This window comes from Lynx rufus, unplaced genomic scaffold, assembly GCF_022079265.1.
Source record: "Lynx rufus isolate CCGP_SWC_20201006 ecotype Redwood Valley unplaced genomic scaffold, mLynRuf1.p SCAF_4, whole genome shotgun sequence".
NCBI lineage: Eukaryota > Metazoa > Chordata > Mammalia > Carnivora > Felidae > Lynx > Lynx rufus.
Genome location: NW_025814856.1, coordinates 168,562,659 through 168,588,773, shown reverse-complemented (window position 1 = coordinate 168,588,773; position 26,115 = coordinate 168,562,659). Strand labels below are relative to the sequence as shown.

Genomic DNA, 26,115 nt, shown 5'->3' with positions numbered 1-26,115 from the left:
GAAGATATTTGCAAACGACATATCAGATAAGGGGTTAATATCCAAAATCTATAAAGAACTTATCAAACTCAACACCCAAAAAACAAATAATCCAGTGAAGAAATGGGCAGAAGACATGAATAGACACTTCTCCAAAAGACATCCAGATGGCCAACTGACGCATGAAAAAATGCTCAACATCACTCATCATCAGGGAAATACAAATCAAAGCCACAATGAGATACCACCTCACACCGGTCAGAGTGGCTAACATTGACAACTCAGGCAACAACAGATGTTGGGAAGGATGTGGCGAAAGAGGAGCCCTTTTGCCCTGCTGGTGGGAATGCAAGCCTGTGCAGCCGCTCTGGAAAACAGTGTGGAGGTGCCCCAAAAAGTTAAAAATAGAACTACCCTACGGCCCAGCAATTACACTACTAGGTATTTATCCAAAGGATACAAAAATGCTGATTTGAAGGGGCACATGCACCCCAATGTTTATAGCAGTCCTATCGACAATAGCCAAATTATGGAAAGAGCCCAAATGTCCACCAACTGATGAATGGATAAAGAAGATGTGGTATGTATATACGATGGAATAGTACTTGGCGATGAAAAAGAATGAAATGTCGCCATTTGCAACTACATGGAAGGAGTTGGAGGGTATTATGCTAAGCGAAATAAGTCAGTCAAAGACAAGTATCATGTGATTTCATTCCTATGTGGAATTTAAGATACAAAAAATGAACACAAGGTAAGAAAAAATCATATAAAAACAGAGAGGGACAAACCATAAGAGACTCTTGAATACAGAAAACAAACTGAGGGCTCCTGGCAGGGTGTTGGGTGGGGGGATGGGCTAGATGGGGGATGGGCATTAAGGAGGGCACTTGTTGGGATGAGCACTGGGTGTTATGTGTAAGTGATGACTCACTAAATTCTATATATAATAATACACATAGTATTAATTTTACACTATATGTTAACTAACTTGGATTTAAATAACAACAACAAAAAAAGAGTCAGACGCTGAACCGAATGAACCACCCAGGAGCCCCTGTTGGTCTTGTACTAAAGTCTTGTACTAACAATATTTAGGACAAAATGAGCTTGCATAGAACTTAATATTTCTGAGTTAAAAAGAATGGCTAACACTTACTGCACGTTTGCCATGAATCAGGCCCTATTCTGAACTTTTTAAAAATATCAATTCATGAGTTTCGCCCCGGATCCCAGCAGCCGCTGTGCAAATGGAAGGGGGTGGCCGACTGGGCTGCCTGGCTTTGCTGGGCGGGGAGGCAGGCGGTTTCCTCATGCAGGAGAGGAAGGTGCTGATGTGTCTATCCTCTGACCCAAGCGCATCAAATAAACACAAATGTTTCTGTTCTTGCCGGTAGAAAGGGCCCCTTTAAAAACACTTGCTGTTTCATTCACCCTGAACGCTGTTGCTATGAAGCATCTTTCTTATGTAGTGTCTGTAACATTCGGTAAACTGTATTTCTGGGGGGAGGGGGCGGGGGATGGAGACAAAGAAATAGTAACTACAGTAGAAAACCAATGTCTCTCACCTGACAAGCAATTTTATTGGAGGTTGGATCACACAGTGCGGGAGAAGTGGGAATAGCGTAGACACAATAATTTTCTTATTAGCACAAAGTAAATCTTTAGCAATAGTCAGACGGGGCCTACACACTAGCTTTTAAATTAGCTGTGTTTTAAATAGCATGGTTTAAAAATACACAACAATAAATCAGGAGGCCATTGTAAATCAAGGTCGCACATTACCGAACCTTGCGTCTCCTTTGTGAAATGCATGATTAATCTTTCCGTTGCCAGGAAAATGATTCTTCTTGTTTGGGGGATGGCGTGTGGGTCCCAGAGGCCCCTCACTTTGGGGACTCACTTTTAGGCCCTGCATTCACGGGGCCATTTTTACCGGATTTCAAGGGAGAACAGCTACCCCGAGACACAACTGCTTCTTCTACCTTCTCTCCGGTCCAACGGCACGAGCAGATTTTCGCCGTGATAAAGGCATTTTTCTGATCACAGACTCTGTACCGCCTCTAGAATTTTGTCCAGTCGAACCCCAACAACTCGAGAGGAAACATCTCCAGCGTCTACCGGGGGAGGAGAAAGAAGACGGCCTATCTGTGGTTGGTGCAGACTAGTAGTTCCGTCAGAATTTTATCCTAGAAAATGAAGCAAGTCTCATATCTCACTGGTCAACCGATTTTCCCAAGAAAATAAACAGAAAACAAATTCTTTTATTCGAGTAAATTGTATATTTAATACTGGCATTACGGGAATGCTTTCGTCTTCAACGAGTGAGCGTTCACTTGTACTTTATAGAGCAGCTGGTTGGGAATATTGTAGAACTTTTTACAGCCTCTATTGATCTGTTTCTGGCATGTGAATCCCTAGACAGGAACTGTCTCTGGGCGAGATTTTATGACCTTAGTATAGATCCAAAGCTTTTAATGCACCTTTTGCCTTTATCATAATGTCACTGAGAAAATCGGAGTGGGTTGGATCGGCCTTCTGACATAAAAGTCCGTGTTTAATTATGTGGCGATGGCTCTGTTTTACACAACCCCCACATGTAAAGATTCTAGAATCCTTCCTAGCCTATGTGGTCACGTGGCCTCTGAAATTAAATAAACAGGAGACGCTCTTCTGGGTTGATAACGTAGAGCTACCGCTGTGTCCCCAGCAAGCCTCAGGAGACAACTGAATCCATTGGTTGGCTGTTGTTAAGAGAAACAGCAAAATATCCAGCCAACATGAAAACAGTCGTTCTTATCGAACTAACTCTGGCATCTGATTTGATAATACTGTTTGTTTATTTATTTATTTATTTATTTATTTTTTAACGTTTATTTTTATTTTTGAGACAGAGAGAGACAGAGCATGAATGGGGGAGGGGCAGAGAGAGAGGGAGATACAGAACCGGAAGCAGGCTCCAGGCTCTGAGCTGTCCGCACAGAGCCCGATGCGGGGCTCGAACTCGCGGACCGCGAGATCGTGACCTGAGCCGAAGTCGGACGCTCAACCGACTGCGCCACCCAGGCGCCCCGATAATACTGTTTAAACAAGTTTACCGAACAGACTAGCTCATTTGGTCATTTGGTGGACCCACTGGTACACCTTTCCGGAAGACTTACTGAGTTCTTTTGTGACAGAAGAGATGTCCTTAAAATATTCTTTAACAAAGCCTTAAATGCGGTAGGAAATACAAGGCTGAATGCTGGGCTCCATTCTGTTGCTCAGTGACCGTCACCTGGCACTCCACTTAATGGGATGGAATGATGGCACCGTTCCTGGTACTTGTTGGATATTCAAAGGAACCTCCAGTCGCTTTTTTGAAAAACAGTTTGGTAGCTCTACAATCCTACTCCACGGGAAGTAGGCTGTGCTTCACCAGGACAGCGACATAAATCAGGGCTTTTAACATTTACAGCCCAACCTTGGTCTTGCTGTCTGAATACCGATACTTGGTTTGCTGGCATCTAAAACACACGAATCTCAGGGCACTTGGGTGGCTCAGTCGGTTGAGCACTGGGCTTAGGTCACGATCTCACGGTGGGTTGGTTCGGGTCCCGTGTCCGGCTCTATGCTGACAGCTCGGAGCCCGGAGCCTGCTTCGGATTCTGTGTCTCCCTCTCTTTCTGCCCCTCCCCTGCTCACGCTCTGTCCATCTCTCTCTCAAAGGGAAATAAATATTAAAAAAAAAAAAAAAAAAACCCCGGGGCGCCTGGGTGGCGCAGTCAGTTAAGCGTCCGACTTCAGCCAGGTCACGATCTCGCGGTCCGTGAGTTCGAGCCCCGCGTCAGGCTCTGGGCTGATGGCTCAGAGCCTGGAGACTGTTTCCGATTCTGTGTCTCCCTCTCTCTCTGCCCCTCCCCCGTTCATGCTCTGTCTCTCTCTGTCCCAAAAATAAATGTTGAAAAAAAAAAACCTGAAAAACACATATATATGTGCAAACATAACACATGTGTGTTGATGTGTCTACAAACACACTGTACTTTTTTCATTTTTTATTTTTATTTATTTATTAGAGAAAGAGAGAGAGAGAGAGAGAGAGAAAGGTGAGGGGAAGAGGACGAGAAAGAGAGAATCCCAAGCAGACTCCATGCTCGGCACGGAACCCAACACAGGGCCTGATCCCATGACCCTGGGACCATGACCTGAGCCGAAATTAAGAGTCAGTCGCTCAATCGACTGAGCCACCCAGGTGCCCCACACTGTGTGTATTTTTAATTGAACTGGGACCATAGGTACATGTGGCTTTTTCCTTCCCTTTTTCCTGTTTCTCGTCCTCTTTCTCATTCATATTTCTGGTTTCCTGGAAATGTCCAATCCTTCTCTGTTGACCCTCAAGCTAGGAAAAAGGTGACAGACAGCGTGTGGAGAGAGGGCTTTGTAGCTCTGTTGGGGCTCATCCTTGTCAGGCTTCGCTTCGGGGTGGGCGGGCGGGGGATCCAGTGGTGGCAGAGGGTTTGCTGGTTGCTTTGGAAACATTTCATTTCTCTAGAGAAGAGCCCTCACTAGGAGCCAGGTCCCTGCGCTGTGCATGATGGGGTGTGGGGGTGACGCCATCAGACTCCCATCCGAAGGCAGCGTTTCTGAGCTCTGGACCTCTCCCCGGTCCTATGCCTCAACTGTATACCACCCTTTCCGCTTCTAGTTCCTTGTGTTATTTATTTATGGAAAAAAATTTTTTTCAGGATTCCTTTCCGGCACTAAATCCTGGCCTTTGTTTTTCTTGGAGATTTACTGCTGCCCATAATCTGACATAATGTCAAGGGAAAAAAAAATATATATATATATATATATATAATGGAAGGAGGGCCTTTAATGACCTGGTTTGAATTACCCCCAAACTTTACCACTCTTTTCTTTTTTATTCTCAGGAGAGACAATTCATTCGTTGATTCATTATTGACTACTCAGTATTCCAGGTTGAACTGTGTCCCCCGAAAGGCTGTGTTGAAGTCTTAAACCGAGCATCTGTGATTGGAAATAGGGTCTCCCCATGTCATCAAGTTAAGATGAGGTCGTCCTCAGTGGGGATGGGCCTTGATCCAATATGACTGGTGTCCTTGTGAGGACAGACAGACGCAGACACACGGGAAGACGGCCCCATGAAGACGGAGTTTACAAGTGAAGGGACGCCAAGGGGCATCCGTATCTTCCTGGAGCTACTGGAGACATGTGGGAGTTCCTTTTCTAGAGTCTTCCGAGGGAGCGCAGCCCTACTGAAATTTTTATTTCAGACGTCTGGCCGCCAGAACTGTGAGAGAATGTGTTTCTACAGTTCTAAGCCCCCCCCTCCCCCATGCAGTACTTTGTCCTGGCAGCCCCAGGACACTCACACCTCCTGTGCGCCAGTAGGGATGGAGGTCCAACTGGGGACAGACCTGACTTCCCTGTGGGTCACCGTGCAGATTCCACCCCTCCCCCCACCTTAGCACTGTGCCCGGGGCCCCAGCTCCAGGCTCCGCTTGGGGTGGGTGATGTGGGGCAACCGCGGGGTGGGGGGGGTGCTTGACCGAGCCGCCCTAAGCGGAGGGTCAGTGGCTGTTGTCCTCTCTCACATCCCTGTCCCCCGGGCTGGGTCACTGCCCTCAGGTGCTGCCTCACCCCAGGCTTCCCTACCTCCTTGCCAGTCTTGGGAAATGGCCCTTTTACTAAACTCTCCTCAAAGAACCCAGTTCAAGGTTCCCTTTTGTTTCCTGCTTGGGCTCTGACTCATCCTCCCGCCCTTATGGAATTCACCTTTTAGGGAAGAGATGAAAATCAAGATAAATAAAGTACATTGTATGTCAGTGACAAGCCCTGGGGCAAAAATCAAAGCATTGAAGGGGCAGCATCCCCCCCATCCCCCCCCCCCCCCCCCCCCCGGGGCTGTGACTTTTACCTTGCGGCCAGAGGAGGCCTCCCGAGAAGGTGTTTGGTCTCGACCCTTCTCTCTCTTCCAGATCTCCCTGAAGGAAGTGCTGCCTCAGGAACTTCGGTCTGGGAAAGGCTTGCGTGTGGGAGAGAGGCCAGGAGGCTGGAGGGGCTGCATGGAATGAGCAGAAGTTGAGGCCAGTGAGATACGGTGGTTCTACCACATTCTTTCTGAGGTTGCCAAGTATTGCATTCTAAGGTTGTATCATATATGTGTTTTTCAAAATGTTTCTTTACTTCTGAGAGAGAGAAGGCAAGCGAGTGCAGGTGGGGAAGGGACAGAGAGGGGAGACAGAGGGTGGGCTCTGTGTTGACAGCAGAGAGCCCGACGCGGGGCTCGAACCCACGAACCGCGAGATCATGACCTGAGCCCGAGTCGGAGGCTTAACCGACTGAGCCACCCAGGCGCCCCGTATCGTGTATGTTTGTAACTGGCCCTCTGTCCCGCGTGTAGTGGCTTCCGTGAGGGTTCTGACCACCTCCCTCCTCACTCGCTGGCCACACTTCTGCCGTCGGTAACAAACGCTGGGCTTATCCCTGAGGTCAGCGTCTCCGCGGCTCAGTCTCTCCAAGCCCTATGATACGAACCCGTCATGAGGAGTCCTCGGTTGGTTTACTGCAAGGCCTTTTTGAGCCATAGGTTAATATATTAATGAAGACTGTGGCTGTTACCCCGCATTAAATAATGGCTGTGAATGATCGGAAGAAAAACATCTCCGTTGTCCTGCACAGTGCCAGATGGATTACTCTGCCAAGAGGACTCAAAAATATTACAACCTTTTATTCCTCTGCAGCCCGGACGCGTGCGGATTCATTTCTACGCTATTGCAGAAAAACGCCTCACGACGATTCTGAGCGAAAAACACATTAAATCATCCCGTTAATTATATCGAAACGGCACACTGAGATTTTGCTGCTAATCTAGCTTAAACTTGGCATCTCCAACTCATCCAATATTTTATTTCTATTCAGGTCATATTAGTCAGTTGGGCAAAAGCAGCCATGTTTATTTATCTTATTAGTTTATTTTGGTCAAGTAGCAAATTATGACGGAATTATAATAATTCCTCTATTTATATCTCTCTCTCACAATTACACACAGACTTGACATTTGACATGTGGGCTCACTGCGGTAGGAATATTAACACGTCCACAGTGTCCCCGCTGCTTTCCCGGAGGAGCGTAAGTGGCCCCCAATATTCTGGGTTCTGTGTTTTTCCCTGATTCCTCCCGTTTAGTGTTTTATTTGTGGTATTACGTCCACGTGCAAATAGGTACAAAGAGCCACATATGGTATGACGATGCGCTGTCTGGCTGAACACACAGGTGCGGGCGGGTGCCAGGGCTCTTGTCACAGCTGGCGGACTTCACCTGGCTGGTCCAGGGAGGGCAGCAGGGGCCCAGGCTCCCGGAGCCCCAGGGATGTTTCCTCCTCTCCAGGATTTTCCGGGATGGCACGGGGGGGGGGGAGGGGTGTCAGTCTCATTAACTCAGGAGATGTTTCGTAGTTGGGGTTCAGAGCCTCGGTTTCAGCGGAAGACCTACAGGAATCTGCGTGAGGGCACCCGTGGTACCGTTGTTGTCTCGTCATCGCGGCTGCCTGAGCCGGAGGGCGGAGGGCAAGGCCCGTCCCCCACTCAGGAGGTGGAAGGGGACCCCTGACTGCAGTAGAACCTTCTGGTGGGAACGACTGAGCGTGCTTCCTGTGGTCACGCTTCTCTCTTCCACAGCACAATGCCAGGTGACAGGTGGCAGTGACTGTCCCAGACTCGGCAGAGCCGGGATCCCCAGGGGAGAGGTGGGGCCAGAGGCAGGACCTGAGACAGAGGCAGGCGAGGGCCAAGGCTGGTCAGGGGCACGTGGGTCCTACCGGCGGGAAACAGCTCACACTGTAGGGCCCAAGCTGCCAAGTCGTGGGTACGGGGAAGCCCAGGCCTCACGGAAGTCACAGAAGGAGTGGGGGCAAGCAAGAGGCGTGCGCGGGGCCCAGAAACACAGGGGCTGAGACCACCCCAGCCTCACCAGGGTCCCCTCCAGGCCGCCTCTCGGGGGAAGAGTCCGGACATGCCAGTCTGTAATCTGAGGGGGCGGGCAGGGAGGCCACGTGGCGGGGAGCGGACCCTCGTCACCAGACCACGGTGAGTGGGCTCTGGGCTTCAGGGCTGCTTCTCTGCTGTCCGTTTTCTGTTAGCGTCCCCTGTCCGGGCTTCCAGTCCCCCATGTGTCACGACGTCTCTGCTGCTTGACCGCCAGCTTAGCAGAACCCAGTGTGCTTTCTGACGGTAGCTCATACTCCTCAGAGCCACCGAGAAGGTCACTGCTCCTGCTCCTGCAAAAGAGGAGATTACGAGCCACTTTCCATGCTGGCTTATTAGGCAACGGTTTTTAAAATCACAGCTGCAAACAGAGGTAGTGGTCATTATGCAAGGCACCTTCTTTGTAATCACTTAAGATCTTGTGCATTTGCAGGTCTGACTACTGCTAAATCAAGGGAGAAATAAGCAAGAAGAATTTTTCGGTCCGCACATGTAAGTGCTCATACATTTTAAATCCTGTTCAGTCAAGCGTTGGGTCCTAGTGATACAGTGCTAATAATGCAGATTTCAACGTGCTTTCCCCACATTTGGCATTCGCCTGCTATGTTGCAGCTCAGTCAGTTTCTTCGCATAAGCATTCAGGGAGCGTTTTACTACGCGGCCGCCCATTTTCCCATTTCAAGCTAAGCATCCAAAGCCTGATTGCATTTGGCAACTTTGATTTCCCCGCTCTTACATATCATGGTCCTGAGTATCAAGTGGTGTTACCATTTCTGTTTCGATCATCAAAGATGATTTAGGAAAATCACAAGGAAAAGGCAGGCCTGTTGTACCTGTTCCTCCCGTCGTCTTCCTTGCTGACGCTCCTTCATCGTTGCCCTAAGGTCCGGAGGACTTCTTTAGCTGTTCTTGAGGAGTAGGTCCGGAAGTGACCAAGTGTTTTAGTTTTTCTTCTTTTGAGAACGTCTCTAGTTCCCCTTCACTCCTCAAAGATAGCTTCACGGAGGATATAGAATTTGTGGCCGACAGCTCTCTTCTTCCAGCATCTGGACCGTGTCATGCTGCTTCCTTCTGGCCTCGGGTTTCAGATGAGAAATGCGCCAGCATTCGAACTGGAGTTCCTGTATTGGTACTTTGTGATCTCTCTCTGGCTGCTTTCAACAGTTTTTCTTGGTCTTTAGTTTCCTGATGATGCATCTTTGATGAGGTTTTTTTTTTTTTTTTTGGTGGGGGGGTCCTAACCTAAGGTAAACTGTTCTTGCATCTGTAGGTTTATGCATTTTCCCAAATTTTGCAAGTTTCTAGCCAGTGTTGCTTTGAATCTGCTTTCAGCTACCCCCTTTTTCCCTTTCCTTCTGGGACTCCGATGACATGAATGTTGGACGTCTTGTTATGGTCCCACAATCCCTGAAACTGTGTGGGTTTCTATTTTCTCTTTGTTGTTGAGATGGTGTAAATTCTACTGATCTGTCCTCAAGTTTGCTGATTCTATCTTTTGTCATTTCTACTGCGCTAGGAACCTGTCCCGTGAGTTTTCTATTTTGGTTACTGTATTTTTTCAGTTCTATTGTCATCCTTTACTTACTACGAATCCTTTTTAGGTAAAAACCACCCCACAGCATTTATTGTCATCGGGTAATGACATAAAGGTAATCAAAACAATCTCAACAAATGTTTTAGAACTATCCTCCCAAAGAAGGGCATCTAAAAAAGCAAACTACTTGGCCTTCTCAAGAATTTCTCACTTCACTGATCATTTCTAGTTGGAGAGACTTTGGAGCAGGGTAATATTATCCCTGTTTAGCATGATTTGACCCAACTGTTTTCTTGACTTTTAGAATGAATCTCTTCTGCATCATCTGGGGTCATGTTCTCGTCAAAACCTAGGATACACGGGAGCGTGGGTGGCTCAGTCAGTTAAGCATCTGACTCTTGATCTCAGCTCAGGTCCTGATCTCACAGTTTGTGAGTTTGAGGCCCACATCGGGCTCTGTGCTGTCAGTGCAGAGGCTGTTTGAGACTCTCTCTCTCCCTCTTTCTCTGCCCCTCCTTTGCTTGTGCTCTCTCTTTAAAAAAAAAAAAATACATTAGAAAATAAAAAAATACATTAAAAATAATAATTTTCAGAGATTTTGAGGAGCTATTTTGCTCTACTTCCTGTCTGGTCCTGATGGGGCTCCCACAGGTTCCTGCTGGTGCTTCCTGAGGGGGTGGAGGGACCTTCCCCAGGCCAAGCCGCCTGGTGCCTTTAGAGGCCTAGAATGATTCTGGGGCCAGATGGTGGATTCCTCCTTGCTCGAGCCCTGGGCCACCCTATCTCTCTAGCTGGGGGAGGGCGTATGTCCCCTGGCCTCTTCTTGTCAGTGGGTCAGCACTCTGCTGGTGCTGCTGGGTCACCTGCTTTCGGTGGTGGGCAGGACTCCTGTTTGATGTGGGGGAGCGGTGAGCCTACCTGGGCCACCTTCTGTTCAAGGTGGTGGGTCGGGGGACGCCTGGCGGGGGCTGGAGTTGGGAAGATGTCCCGTTGCTCTGGGTCCTTGGGTCCCCCCCTCCCCTTTCCACCTTCCAGAGTCTCCACCTTGGGTCTCTCTAACCTCATCTGCTCAACCTATTTTAATTTTCTATCTAGCACTCATCAGTCATTACCTAATATTTTCATTAATTGATTAAAATCATTAATTACGTTTGTGTCTCTCCTAAAGTGCACGCATAGGACAGCTGAGGCCTGTAAGTAACTCTCCGTGTTTATGTGAGGGTTCATTGACAAATTCTGTGTAAGTAATCTCAGTTCCTCAAATAGTGCTGAGCCCAGAGGACTTCAACACTGGTGCTTTAAGGAATGGAAGCCAAGAGGCCCGCAGGACACTTCCTTGCCCAAGCCAGGTCTCGCTCGCCCCGCATAGCGCGTGGAGGCCACTATCAACATCCCAGGCCCGGGTGGCCAGCGTGAGCTTGAGTCTCCTCTCCCTTGCGATCGTTAACACAGGAAGAACGTCCTGTTTTGACTCCGTAAAATGCAACCGAGTAGAGTAGAGCTGGGTGTGGGCGTGTCTGCGAGATTCACCCCTGCCTCAGCTTGGAGGTGCAGAACCAGGGCGAGTCTGGGCTGCTGGCCGTATTCACGCTGACGGCTGCCGTCATCTCGCTGGATTCCCTGGGCTTCGGGGAAGCAGGAAGAAGCTCCCTGCCACGTCCCCATGGCACTCCAACGAACCGATTCCTGTCCCTCCCCCGTGGCTGATGACCTGGCCGAGCAGTAGCACAGTTGTGAGAGCTGCTAATCTAATGGTTTTCTCGATCTGCTTTTGGGAAGAGGAAAACCACGCTGAAGAAACCATTGCCAGCCGGCAGGGGCCCTGCACCTCCTCCGGGGTGTCCTTGAACAATACCGAATTCCTGTTTTAGCCTGTGTGCCTAGCACAAGCCTATTTATTCTTGCCAATGAGATGGAAGTAGAAGATCGGGATTTTTACAGCGTTTGACATTATGCGTTATAAGCCAACCGGTCTAAGTATTTACAGAGATCAAGGGTATTCACCGCCTCCGCCTGCCACACGCCAGTCTACTATTTAATATTGTAACACGCCTAAAACGGATTAGCCACGTTTGAAATTAATTAAAAGAGAACATTCATGATTTCAGAATAAAGCTTATCCCTGCTAATTTTGAAAATTAATCTGATTTATTCCCCTTGGATTTCTAATGCTTCTGAAACCAATCTTTCAGGAAAAGGATAGCGTACGGTTCCTTTTCAGTGACCTGACTACAGAAAGGGATTGTGTGACTTTCACGAATAGTTCCTTATTTAATGCTACATGTTTACTTGCGTGCTTTTTCTTATGAATGGTATTCAGATAACAGATTAAATCCCACTCCCAGGCGCAGGCCAGGAGCTAAGCGAGACAGAGATCACTGGAAGAGGAACTGAGTGCAGCCTGAGGGGAATTAGCCTCCTCGGCTGTATTAATAAAGGCTGCTGACTCAGGAGCTCGGGCATTAGAACTGGGTCCGAAGATAAATCGCAGCATCCCAGTCTCCCCTGGGATCTTCAAGACCCACACGCGCGCACACACATGCACACGCATGCACGCGCACTTACTCAAAGGCAGCAGGCTGGGTAAGATTTGAGGCCCGAGACTTTAACTTTTAAAACAACCAAGTGAACAAATCAAACCCCATATTTTAATGAACCAAGTGACGGGAGAGAAGGCGAAGAGAGGGGCAACCCCCCAGCGAACGTAGACCGTGTAGACACTGTAACATTTAGCCCAAACGCTTACTCCGTCCTCAACCCACATGAAATTATTATCTTCCGCACTGCGACCATGGCTCTGTGGTCTCCAACAACGTAAACCAACATACTACAGGCAACATACGCGGCTCAACACAGCACAACAGAACACATCACAACACGACACTGCCCGGCCCGTGAGGCCACATAAAGTAATACGACGTTAGACGCGAGAGTGTCCCCAGCGAGGCCTCTGCCACCTGCCTTCTCCAAGCTCGTCTTGGACATCGAGGCTTCACCTGGAGCCACCCACAAAGCCTTTATGTTGGAAAAATCACAACAAAACAGCCTCAGGGCGCGTAATAGAGCCGTACAATTTTGATAATGTGGGCAATAAACATTAGAGGCAGGCCGGACCACGGTGCACAGAAGTGTTTTTCCAGATCAGCAGTTTTTCACAATAAACATTTATCAAGGCAGCCAACGCAAATGAAAACACCTACGTCTCCTTGGAATACCAAAGCGTGTTCTGGGAGCATCTGAATTCATAAATTGCGGGATGACTGTTTTCCACAGGCCGGCCTAATATAACTCACACAGATATCATTCCTTACCCCTGAGAACACCCTCGCAGCATGCATTATGGGCCTGTCAGGCTGGATTTATATGACGGAGGATTCTGGAGGAGGCGTTATTGATGGCAAATGGACGATCCACCTGACATTGGCAATCGGAAGTATTTCTGAAAAACCCTTTTTTCGCTTGAAAGGGCCATAAATCTAAAAATAATTTTGAATTCACAAGCAATCCTTTTATGCAATAAGTTGATAGCAAATATATTACTGAAGAGACACGTAATTACCTTAAAATCTACCACAGTTAGAAATGTATCGAAGCTCTTAAATTATAATTCAATTTTACAATAGTAAAACATATAACAAATATTTTTTACTGTTCATTTTTTTGAGTCCCCCTTCTATGCTTGCGTATATATAAGGAAAAAGTGGAGCTATTTATAAGCTGTCTCCCAGACCGTCTCAGGAAGCTCCAGAAGTTTCTAACTACATACAACACTGATTCTGAGAAGAGAAAGGGGACTTTTATCCGCCTGTCAGTACACGGAGCCAGCGGTCCTGCGCTCCCCGGCACGGCAGAGAGGGCTTCCCTGGTCTCCCTCCCACAAGGAGGTCCCTGTGTGGACTGGAGGAAGCCAGGGGCGGCGGGATCTGGGCCCAGGCTTTCTAGTTGCATATAGAGCATTTTCTTTCATTGACTTTTAAAATGCTTATTTACTTTGAGAGAGAGAGAGAGCGCATGTGCACGTGCATGCGTGAATGGGGAAGGGGTAGAGAGAGAGGGAGAGAGAATGGACGTGGGGCTGGATCCCGCGAACTGCGAGACTATGACCTGAGCCCAAACCAAGAGTCAGAGGCTTCGCAGACTGAGCCCCCACGGGCCCCGCATGTGAGAATTTAACTTGGCCAGCTCAGCGGGGCACTTTGCATTTGTCTCCTCCTCTGCCAGTGTCTATCTACAAATGTGTATTTACCTGTACACCCACAACCATCGCTGGACCGATGTCCATAGCATGTCAATGACTGCAACGTTGTTTATGGTATCTGTATCCATGGGCACAGCACGGCTACATCTGTCTCTACTATAACCGTGTCCGTATCTGTTGTCTGCACCCCACCCCGTCTCTCGCCGTCTCCCTTTCTCCCGGGCTGGCCGTGGGACAGGTCACGGAGCGCTCTGGGCTCGGGACGGACGGCTGGAATTCAGAGTTGCCTCTATTGCGCGCTCACCGCGCCAGCCTGGGTGTGCGGTTTGCCCCCTCACACTTCAGTGTCCTCATCCGTTGAGAAGGGACCCTGGTGGGTTACTGTGAACTTAAATCCTGGATCGCACGTGCTCTGGGGGCTACAAAACACCACATACAAGCGACAGGCTGTTCAGGCCCACTTTTGGAGGTCTGAAGCCCCCATTTCAAGACCTACTCCCCCATGACGCCTGCAGTCCACTTGCTGGCTCACGTTGGGCGAATCGCGGGGCCTCAGGACAGAGGGGTGGGGCGCCTGGCTCGTGGCTGGGGCGAGACCGAGCAGAGGGAGCCCTACTCTCTCTCAGCCTCAGTTTCCTTCTCTGTAACATCGGCTGCTGATTCCATTAGAAGACATCGCCCCAAGATCTGGGCTAAGCCCAATATTAAGCAAAAATGACGTGTAAGGTAAGAAGGGTAAGTAGTGTCACCTCTGGTCCCCAGTGTGCCAGTACTCTGACATGTGATAGGCTCCCGTGCTCACAGCCTGGGAATGCCCGGGACAGAAGAGAGAGACACTCTCGGCCCTGAGGCCCCGGAAACAGCGCCCGCAGCATTACCGCCCCCCCTAGTTCTGCCCGGGTTAATGGTGCCACCAGGAGGCCCTCCAGGACTCCCCGCTCCCAGGACAGGCAGGTGGGGCAGGCTGCAGCCCTCCTCTTGGGAGGATCCACCTTCCTGTTAACGCTGCCGGCGCCCCAAGCCCGGCACACACGCCTCCCATCACGCAGTCAGTAAAGTGCTTTCCACAGCAGCATCTTCCAGACAAGGGCTTGTGTGTGTGGTTCTTGTGCTGAATTTCTAAGCGTGCAGCTTGGAGGGCATTTGCCTCATTGGATGATTTCTGGATGCGGTGAGCGAACCCGGCATTTCGGGGGATCTGTTACCGTCCGTGACCTCCAAGTCACCGTCTACCACAAGCCTGGTGAGGCTGCAGCTGTGCCGGATAGGGACGCTACAGGGCCTGGCCCTGCCCTGGGGGACTTGGTCCTAAGGGAGACGGACCCCCCCCCCCCCCGGTCGATGACAGCAAGAACTTCGACTGTGCCGATGTCACATTCAACCACAGCAACGCAGGGGTCTCGGGCTAACGTTCTGCCTGTGTGCCTGTCCTGACGCTTTGCAGTCAGAGGAACCTCCCCAGCAAATGCACGGCTTGGCAGGACCCGCACGGGTGGAGCAGCGTCTGTGTTCTCAGACTGCAGCCTCTCACAAAACCCAACGTGTCCCCGACGACAGCCGAGCGGGGCCTCAGCGCAGCCCCTGGCGTGGATCTGCGTGCCCTGCTGACCCGCTGCTGAGTCCCGAGCGAGCACCGTGGGGGAGCACGTCAGGGCCCGGCGGCACCCTCTGTCTTGCCGGGAAAGTTCATGTCGGGGACACTATCGAGCTGACTTCCTGGGTAGAGCGATTTTAGGACACTCACTTGAAAACGGGGTTAAACACACCCTGCGAGAGGGACCTCAGCGGCGGGAGGTGTAGGCTCGCCACGGCTCGGGAGCGCATGAGGGTAACTGAGGTATTTCCGACAGTGCTACAGGCCGCCGAGACCAGCCCTCCCAGCTCCTTAAGTGACGCGCGGCACAGGGGCCTGCTTCGTGCCCGGGGCGTCGCAGCCAACGGTTGGGAACTGGTTCCTGCACAGTGACTACACAGTGACCTGGATCCTGCCCTCCCGTCTCCACCCGTCCCTCCAGGGCCCAGTCCTCAAGCACGTGGCCTGGGCTCTCAGGGGCTAAGCCAGTGTTTTTTCTAAAGCCGCCAGGCTAGGGGCGCCTGGGTGGCGCAGTCGGTTAAGCGTCCGACTTCAGCCAGGTCACGATCTCGCGGTCCGCGAGTTCGAGCCCCGCGTCAGGCTCTGGGCTGATGGCTCAGAGCCTGGAGCCTGTTTCCGATTCTGTGTCTCCCTCTCTCTCTGCCCCTCCCCCGTTCATGCTCTGTCTCTCTCTGTCCCAAAAATAAATAAACGTTGAAAAAAAAAAATTAAAAAAAAAAAATAAATAAAGCCGCCAGGCTCGAGAGATCCCTCCCTCCCGGGCATTGCTGACTTAATTTACCCTCCGTGGGCCTGTCCCAGGGCTCGCAGCCCCTGAGGAGGCCTGGATGAGGCCTGCGTTCCCTGGGGTGAATTCCCCACGGTCCTGACAGGCAGTCTCCCTCCTCGGGCCCGGTGGCGAGTGAAGACTCAACATGTAACCGATTCCTTTCCCAGCCAGCTCCGGCTGTGTCCCTCCCAGGCCCCCCGGGAGCCCCTCGCGGCGATGGGACCCGGGCCCAGTACTGTCTTTCCCCAAAGCATCTGGCCGCTTTGGCTTCATCTGTTGCAAACCAGAGGAAGTGTCCACCAGGGGCCCGCTCGCCTCCGAGACTTGCACAAGTGTGCAGAAATATATGCACAAAGATAGATGATACAGCATCGTTTAAGCAAGACTGGAAAATAAAAAAACCAAACAACCCGAATGTGTGTCCCTATAAGATTAGATCAATAAACAAAAACTACCAGTCCGTGAACTGCTAATGAAGCTGTGGAAAGAATGAAACAGAGCTGCACGTAGTGATGTGGTGACATAGCCACCATATGTGGTCAAACGAATAGATCTCAACTGTGTCGTAAAGAAACACTTCTGTGTGTGTAGCAGGAATGTGGAAACACTTACCGCCACCCCCCCACCCCGCCCCGGCCACATCCAGAGGACGCATCTGAGGGAGGGGGAGAAAGGCTAACTTCTTAAATATACTTTCCTCGTTGTTTCCTTCTTTTTCCTTCCACAGCATAATTAAAAAGCTATCATAAAAAGTGTAAGGTCAGCATCCCGTTCCCTGAGCACTTAACTGCCTCTTCTAGAGCCGTTTACGAGCTGGCTCTCCAAGCAGGATATTTTTCAGACGAGTGTCCTCACTTTTCCTCACGAGTGTCCTTGGCTTTGGGCCCTGGCTTTGGGCCTCCCCCACAGAGCCGGGGAGGGCTTGCTCATCTAACTTGGCCTGCTGAGGTTTCATCGAGGCAGGGAGCCGTTCCCGCCGTCAGGCATTCGCAACAAAACCGTCTGTGGTGTGTCCGGGCACGCAGCCCGTCCTCCTGAGTCCTCCCTGTCCGGCCTCCGCATGCCCTGTGTCCTCCTCAATCTTTCGCCCCCGTGCCCTGTTGGCCCAGGCCCTTCCCCCTACTGCTGCTTTGCTCTCTGCCATCCGACGTACACCCTGGTGAGATGGCTCGCCTCCTCAAAGGTTGCCTTTGAATCAGAGATCAGGCATTTTCGTGTGTATATGGCACAGGGCAGACCTTTAAAGAGGTCTGTACGGGTCTCTTATCTGGAATCTCGTGGGGTCCCGCTTTCCCGTGGCATCTGAAACACTGCAGAACGGGTGAATAAGGCTGATTCTCACCGCACACCAACCCTCACGTCCCTCTCCTTTCTTCCACTAGCAGCCCTGCTCCTCTATTCACTCTTCAGCGAGGGTTAGCAGAGCAGGTGAAAACCATGTGCCTCACCTAAGACACAGTCTGATCAGCAGCTGACACCAAGGGTTGAAGGGCAAGTCGGGGGGGGGGGGGATGAGATTTTTATCTGTGGACTTAGATTTCCAAGGATTCTCTGCAGTCCCCCCTGCAGCGAATCCCAAGTCCCACATGCCTTCGTTTCCTCTGGTTGGGTCTCCTCTAAGTTTCAACTCTACGGATACCACAGCTACGCAATTTCTTGGCAAATTAAAGTTCTTCTCTTTCATTTTAAGCACGTTTTTGTGTTTGAGTCCCTGCGCAGGAGCTACAAATTTCTTTGAAACTTGTGAATGTTTCGTAGGTATGTAACCCAATATGTAAATGTCCGCGCAATCCATGCTTAGAGCCCGGTTCTTGAGGTGATGATGGCGACGACAGCCCACGTTAGGGTGCCTCTGCACTCCACGGATATGTCATTCAGTCGCAGCAACCACACCAGCTGAGCGTCTTCATGATTCCCAGCTTTTGCAGGTGAGAAAACGGAGGCACAAAGCACGTTAACTTGCCCAAAGCCATACAACCAGGAAGTGGTGAAGCTGGCTTTCCAACCTGGTTCTCCAATTTCTGAGGCTGTTCCTAAGCGCTATCCTGCCTACCTTGCAAGGAGCCGTCCACCCACTAATGTTAACACAGGCTGGCCAGAGTTGAACACGGGAACTGGAGAGCAAGGCCCAGGGGAGCACTGAGCAGAGGGAGCGGTTAGATGCGGGGTCCGGTGCCTAGAGGGCAGCTACGTCTGGTGCCTAAACTGGAGCTTTGAGCTGCCTAGAAGTGCTGTCCCCTTCCTCATCCGTCCTGCTCTCCCCTGGTGACTGTCCACCTCTGCCTGCCTCCTGGGGACTGTCCCTGCCCCTGCCCACCCTCTGGTGGCTGTGTCCACTCCAGCCTGCCCCCTGGAGACTCTGTCCCCACCCCTGCCCACCCCCTGGTGACTCTGTCCGCTACTCCCCACTTGCTGGTGATTATGTTCATTCCTGTCAGCACCCTAGGGTGTGTTCATCCCTGACTTGCCCCCTAGTGATTCTGATCCCCCTGTTTGCCACCCCCCCTTGACTACGTCCACTAATTCCCACCCACTAGTGACCATGTCCGCCTCTGCCTGTCCCCTGGTGACTGTGCCTGCCCCTGCCCGCCCCAGTATTGACTACGTCACACCTTTTCCCTCCCAGGATCTCAAACACTACATTCTTCCCTCGAGGATGAGCTTGCTCTTCATTCCCCTGAGAAAGGTGGGCCATCAGGAGAGAACTTAACCACGCCCCCTGTTAGGGGCTGAACTGTGTCCCCCCAAATTCATGACCTCCTGACCCCAGGTCCTCAGATTGTGACTGTATTTGGGATGGGGTCCTCAAAGAGGTGATTAGGTTAGAATGAGGTCATGAGGGAGGGCCCCAGTTCAGTGTGACCGGTGTCCTGATAAGGAGATCAGGACACAGACACACAGAGGGACGGCCACATGAGAACACGGGGAAGACAGGCGTCCACACGCCAAGGAGAGAGGCCTCAGGGACAAGCAGCCCTGCCGGCACCTTCAGGTCAGACTTGCAGCCTCCAGAACTGTGAGAGATCAGGACTGCACGCGTCTGCCCGGTCTGAGGGCTCTGTCACGGCAGCTCCAGGCCAATCAACTCCCGCTACGTCTGTTCCCTCTCTGCACCTGGCCCCGCGCTTGCTGTCCTTCCCGTGAGAGGGAACAGTGAATTTCGTTTGCCCCTTTAGAAAATCAGCAGGGGCGCCTGGGAGGCTCAGTCGGTTAAGCGTCCAACTTCGGCTCAGGTCATGATCTCCGGGTTCATGAGTTCGAGCCCCGTGTCGGGCTCTGTGCTGACAGCTCAGAGCCTGGGGCCTGCTTGGGATTCCGTGTCTCTCTCTTGGACCCTCCCCGACTCACGCTCTCTCACTAAAAACATTAAAAAATAAATAAAAAAGAAAACCAGCAAATACACAAACTACTGGTGAGCTCTTTATGTATATATACGTGTATATATGTATTTTTTAACATTTATTTATTTTTGAGAGAGCATGAGTGGGGGAAGGGCAGAGAGAGAGGGAGACATGGAATCCCAAGCAGGATCCAGGCTCAGCACAGAGCCCGACGCGGGGCTTGAACTCACAAACCGCGAGATCATGACCTGAGCCCAAGTCAGATGCTTAACCGACTGAGCCACCCAGGCGCCCCAGCAAGCCACGGGTGAGTTCTGATCAGTGTGACGTAATGGATGTTTCTAAACCTAGCTATACTCTCATGGGTTTAGAACTGCTTTCCTGAGAGAAAATTCTATTTTCCCTGGAGGAGCCCTCCACCTCTCCAGACACCCGGGACGATCAGCCATCAGGTGAGTGTGTTGTTCTCCTCAATTTCCCTCAAACGACACCACCTTTGATCGGCTGGTTGTTTGGCATTAGTTCACAGTACGGAAAACCTTCAAGTGCTTCCCGAGACTTTGCCAGCTCCCGTGGGATGCTAGAACTAATGGTGCTCTACAAGGGGGAGGAAAGAGGCCTCTGATCTGCATCATTTGCCGATTTCCATGTTGTAAATGCTCCCACCGCGGCAGATTCGGGCTGCCAGTGTGAGGCCACTGAAGGAGAAGCAGCACGCACTGTGGATTTAAGTAACCTTCGGAGCCCAGCTGAGAGTAAAATATGATAAAAGAATTAGGACATGGCGGACTAGGAGTTTTTGCTACCTCTCAAAAATATAGTTTAATTGGGGTGCCTGGGTGGCTCAGTCAGTTGAGTGGCCGATTCTTGGTTTCAGCTCAGGTCATGATCTCAGGGTCCTGGGAATGAGCCCCACGTTGGGCTCTGTGCTGACAAGTGTGAAGCCCTCTTGGGATTCATTCTCTCTCTCTCTCTCTCTCTCAGAAAAATTTAACTGAGTGTACGTGTCTATAATTTAACTTGAAATAATGGCTGTGTTTAACAAATGACTCACAAAATTCCTAAAAACCAACAACCAGCTTTTAAGAGCTGGTCTCCAGCACACCACTAGCTGGTTATCATCTAGCGAAACCCAAAGTCCATGTGTTTCTTTTAGGGAGTCTAAATTTTATACTTTGATTATGCTGGATCATCAGAGAACTTCGTATTTGCACCAAAGAATTCCTCTCGGCCAAACCATATCGGAAGCCCCTTTCTGTGTTACAAGAACCCCCTATCCTATGAAGCAGAGACTCCGCCCCACAGAAGAAGCTGGAAAAATCACACACTCACTTCCTTTGCAGACAGGCGCGGGCACATGACCCAGGCTCTGCCAACTGGAGGCACCCGCTGCAGTGACGTGAAGGGAGATCCCTGGGGGATCCATCGTGCAAGTGGCAACCTCGTCCAGATCCAACAAGTCTTAGCAATGAGCACAATCATCTCTCTGCAGCCCCTGCGCGCCTCCTGCCGTTCTCTTCTCCGACCCTCCTCCCTGGAAGTTTATCCTTCCCCCCTCTCCTCTATAGTTCTATGCATGTTTGTATCCCTAAATAGTCTCTTATTTTGTCTTGCATGGTTAGGAACTTCATATAAATGGAATCATGCTGTGTGCATTGTTCTTTCTCTTGCTCAACACAGTCTCAGAGACTCATCCAGAATGTTGCTCGCAGCTGTAGTTCGTTGAGTTTTCACCCCAGTGCCTTATTCCATTGCATGAACACATCACAGTTTCTTTACCCATCCCACTGCGGAGGGAGAGCTGGGCTATTTCTAGACTTTTCCTTGTTCATCTTTTGCTTATTTGGCTAAGGGAAAAAACCTCCACCTCGGACAGAGGCTGGAAGGAATACAAGTTACATCTGAATATTGCTTGGCTTGGTTGCGTACAGGGCGTAAAGAGGTTAAAACAAATTGGGTCTCTGCCCCTTTATATCTCAAAACTTGGATCTCATTTTGACCAGGAGGATCAAAGCAAGGCCTAATGAAGCGAGGAGAATTATCTGGAATATTAGCAGTTTCAAAGACACGATGAGGCAGTGAAACTAGAGTACAGAGTAACGAGCAGTGCCTTCAATCATGGACATCTGAACCGTAATGCTGGAAACACGAGCAATGCCACACAATCATCTACATCGGTATAGAAATCTGAAGAAGTGCCGAAGCGTGAAGAAGTCTTTGGGAAATTTCTCGGGGCCACCAACCTATGGACCGATCAACATTATTTAGGTATCGACTTTGTACAAGGCATTCTATTCAGTATTGAAGGCAGTACACAGATGTTTACAAGAAAAGATGCCCTAGACCTTAAAGAGCTTATACGTTGACTATGGATAGACCCAGATACAAGGACATGTGTCCTAAGGGTCAAATGAATGGCCAGGAATATAGCCTCTGTACGTTTTCTGCTGCACCCCTGGATTGTAAGCTCTGTGGGAGCAGGGACCGAAGCAGGGTTCTTTCCATCGTGTCCCCACAGTTTTGAATGAATGCATGAAGAAACTGGAATTGTCCGGAAAGACTTTGTGGAGAAGGAAGGTCCTGTGTGAACGCTGAAGGGAGGTAGCACTGACTGAACAGCAGCAAAGAGGATAGGGAACAGTAAAGTGGCTGGGTCTTGGTATTGGGGGTGGAGAGAGGAGAGAGCCAGGCTGCAGCAAAGAGCTGTTCAGAGAATGAAGTGGGGAGGATGTCTGGAAGGGTGAGGTAGGGCCCCAAAGTCAACGTCTTGAATGCCAACTTAAGGAGTTTAATTTTATCTTACAGTTAGTGAGAATAACTGCATTGCAGTGCTTTGAGCAGGGGAGAAAAACTGTATTTTGGGGTAGATTTATGTTCTAGAGGGATGCAGAAGAGTGGCAGATAGGGTGACAGACATAACTGGGCCCCCCAAACCAGCTTAGTTGGGGTTTATTTGCACAGTAGCAGTTGGAGGGTGCCAGGGGGTGGTAGGAGAGGACAAGCCCTAACGCACAAGCGCTTTTCAGGAACGTCCTACTTTCTTCTGTCCTTTTGGACAAAGCAAGTCACATGTTGAGGCCCAGATTCAAGGGAGTGGAAGATAGATACACTTCTTGATGGAAGGAAGGGCAAAGCCACAAGGCAAAGGGGTGAATGTACAGGGAGGGGTGAGCTTCTGGCCATTTTTGAAGTCTCCTATCCTGGGCTAAGGGCTAAAGAAAACAGAAAGGTCTAGATCCTCGGAGTGCTGGGTTAGAAAGAGCAGAAATGCATGCATCCACTTTCTGGAATACGTCTAAATGCCACACATCTTAAAATATGATCTGCCTACCTTCTGATTTGGAGAGATTAATCTAGAAATTATGCAGGTCAGTTCAGGGGGGTGTATAACGCAGCTCGCAGAACCTGGGTGTCTAGAAAAACAGACTCAGATACTGTCTTTCCCTCGTTCTTTTGGGCCCTGAGACATTTTCAAAATAAAAGTGAACCCTGCATATAACCGGTTGGAAGCATTCCTGGTTTCTTATTAGCCTGTGTCAGCAGAGGAACTCTCAGAACAAAGCGCATGTGCCCCCAGTTTTCCCACTACCAACAATTTACAGCACAGTGCATCATGGGCACAGTATAGGGGGCTGGCAAGCTTTTTGCAGACCATAAAAAAAAAAGTTTTTGAGTCATGACAAAAGTTTTAACTCAAAATTTCAAAAGATACTGAAAAAAAATCTAAATTCACATACATTGTTAAAATAATTTGAACGGAGTTTCTAGATTTTCTTGCTTCCTTAGAATTTTTAATTAGAGATGCCAAGAAAATCACACAGACAATAGCAATTTACATGACCTCTCTATAGCCAAATAAATCCAAAGGTAAAATGATTAAGTATTCCTTCAAACTCAGCTTCATGGCAAAAATCCAAAAAAAAAGATACTTAATGTAGACTGGGGATGAATTACTGTGTTTGCTATGTTTGGAGGTCCCCAAAATAAACGAGCTGCCGAGGGTGTCGGGAAGGTAGTAAGACAGAGGAACAGGGAGGGCTCTAGGGATTGGGCGAGGGCCTCCTGTCCAAGGCTATCTACGTTCTCCAGGTGGGGAAGCCCGAGACCTCCGGCCGCCCGAGCCCCATATCACATCCACACAAGCCAGGTTTCCAGGGTTCCGCCCAAAAAGGGTTCGGAAGCAACTCTGCTGGCCTTTTACCTACTTTGGCAGAGCGCAAGACCCCGCGGGAGACGTCCTGCTTGACCGCCCAGGTGCTCTGCAGGCTGAGCGCTGGGTGCCGGGTGTTGAGTGCCAAGGGCCAGAGACCGGGTGCTGGGTGCCCGGCGAACGCACTAACAGGAGTTGCCACGATAATTACCTTCTGCCGAAAACAAGTGCACGGACCCTGCGGCCGGCCGCCCACGAGTCACTGAACCTTAAAGGAGGAGGAACCCGCTTCCGCAGACCCACCCACCTCGCGTCCGCGCGCGGCTCCGGACTGGTCAAGGCGGCCAAGCGCCGGCCTCCTGGGGGCGTGGCCCCGCCGCCCCGCCCCTCTAGGCCACGCCCCTCGGCGGCTCCCGTTCGCAGACGGCGCGGCGCGCTCCTCTGACGCGAGGCGCCTTCCTCTGACGTCAGGTCCCGCCCCCGCCCCACCCCGCGCCCGCCCTCTGCAGCCGGAGCGGCTTCGCCTGAGGCGGCGGCTGAGGCGGCCGAAGCGGCGCCGGGGGTCGTGGTCGCCGGCCCTGCGGCGGCCCGCTGTCAGTCTGCTCCCGTCCCGGGCCGGCGGGCGATGGTGCGGCGGAGCGCGCGGACGCGGGCGGCGCGGCGGCGGGCATGAGGGAGGATGGAAGGGCAAGATGAGGTGTCGGCGCGGGAGCAGCACTTCCACAGCCAAGTGCGGGAGTCCACGGTGAGCCGGCCCGCGCCCCGCCCCCACAGCCCTGCCCCCCTCCCCCTCCCACGCGCCCCGGCCGCAGTCCCGCAGCCCCCCGCCGGCCCCCCGCCCCCGGCCGCGCCCTGCGCCCCCCGCGCCCGAGCTGGGTGCGCGCCGCGCCGCCACCCGCGCCCTCCGCCCCGAGCTCTGCCGTGAGCGCACACAGGTGTGCGTGCAGGTGCCTGTGCGGCCGCTCCCGGCGCCCCGCGGCCCGGCCCCGCGTGCGCCCCGCCGGACGCCTTCCGCTGTCGGGACGGCGGCGACTGAGGCCCCGGAGGGCCCGAGCCTGAGTCCATTGTGCTCCGCGGGCAACTTCTGGTGGCGGGCGTCCTGCTGGGACCGGGAAGCGGGCTTGGCCTTAGAAACCGGCTTTGCTGTGTCTGCCTTTTCGTCGTGCGCCGCGCGCGTCCCGATGTGTTCGTGTTTTCCCAGCAGTCGCACGTCGGGTTTACACATTCCCTCTTCCGACTTCTCCCAGACTCGGTCACAGCCCTTGCTCGGGGGTGAAGGAATTCTGGTGTAGAATCGCCGGATTTGTGTCTTTATTGATCTTGAAATTGAGAGCTGCTTTGCCGAGTCATAACTTGGAATAAAGAGCATTCGTTCCTGTCGCTGTTGTTGTGTGACTATAGTGCGACCGACTTTATTTTATTTGTTTTGAAGGTTATTTGGAGAGGGAGAGGGAGAGAGAGAATCCCAAGCAGGCTCGGTGCTGTCCGCGCGGAGCCCGACGTGGGTGGGGCTTGAACGCACAGCCCTGAGATCGTGACCTGAGCCGAAATCAGGAGTCAGGTGCTCAATAGACCGAGCCCCTGTTTTACTTTTCAGGGGCGCTTCAGTAGTTAACAGGTTGGGGCTGCAAATATTCTTGTACGTGTTTCTCGGTGAACGTGTGTCCGCATTTCTGTTAGGAAGATGCCCTGGGGTGGCACCGCTGTGTAGGTTGCGCGTTTATCATTAATAGACACTTTCCTCCGGTTTACCAAAGTGCTTGCACCACCTTGCACTCCCACAGCACTGAATGAGGGGTGTGGTTGCTCCCCAGCTTTACCAACGCTTAGTATTTTCTGTCCTGTTTAAATGTAAGCCATTTGTACTAAGCGTCGTAATATTTATCGCGCAACAAATTTTATTTGCATTTCCCTAACGGTTTAGTGAATTTCGGTACCTTTTCATGTGTTTATGGGTATTTGGAACTCTTGTGAAGCCTCAAGTCTTTTCCTCATTTTTCAAAAAAGTTTATTCGTTTATTTCGAGAGAGCGTGTGCACAAGTGGGGAGGGGCAGAGAGAGGGAGAGAGAATCCTAAGCAGGCTCCATGCTGTCAGTGCGGAGCCTAACGTCAGGCTCAGACTCACGAACCATGAGATCGTGACCTGAGCGGAAATCAAGAGTTGGGTGCTTAACTGACTGAGACACCCAGGTGCCCCCCCCCCCCAGGGTTTCATTTTCTCCATGTTCTTACTGACACATGTTGTTTTCTGCGGGTTTTTTTTTTAAATAATAGTTATCCTAATGGGTGTGCAGTGTTAACTCATCATGGTTTTTATTTGCATTTTCCTGATGATTAGTGATGTTGAGCATTATTTCGTGTGCTTCCTGGCCATATGTATATCTTCTGTAGAGAAATATCTATTTGAGTCCTTTGCTCATTTTTGGATTGGATTGTTTTGTTGTTGAGTTTTAGGAATTTTTTGTTTTGAGAGCAAGAGCAAGTGGGGAGAGGGACAGAGTGGGTAGAGGAGAGAATCTTAAGCAGGCCCCATGCTCATGGCGCAGCCCAAGGTGGGGCCTGAC

General features: G+C 51.0%; 1 protein-coding gene and 1 long non-coding RNA gene across 4 annotated transcripts in view; one reads left to right on the top strand and one right to left on the bottom strand.

Annotated features, from left to right (window-relative positions):
* Nucleotides 1-1,494: 1,494 nt before the first annotated feature.
* Nucleotides 1,495-23,742, bottom strand: LOC124524990 (uncharacterized). Its single transcript, XR_006965362.1, has 3 exons — nucleotides 23,606-23,742; nucleotides 5,897-6,040; nucleotides 1,495-2,168 (listed from the first exon to the last, which is right to left on the bottom strand). It is a non-coding gene; the product is annotated as an uncharacterized LOC124524990 (long non-coding RNA).
* A 336-nt stretch (nucleotides 23,743-24,078) lies between these two features.
* The window catches only part of LMBR1 (limb development membrane protein 1), a 149,153-nt gene continuing 147,116 nt past the window's right edge, over nucleotides 24,079-26,115 (top strand). For all 3 annotated transcript variants that reach the window (XR_006965012.1, XM_047095295.1, XM_047095294.1), the window contains exon 1: nucleotides 24,079-24,295. Coding sequence is in view for 2 of the 3 variants with exons in the window: in XM_047095295.1 (XP_046951251.1) it covers nucleotides 24,230-24,295 (66 nt within the window). In the remaining variant the exon portion in view is untranslated. The remainder of the gene's footprint in view (nucleotides 24,296-26,115) is intronic.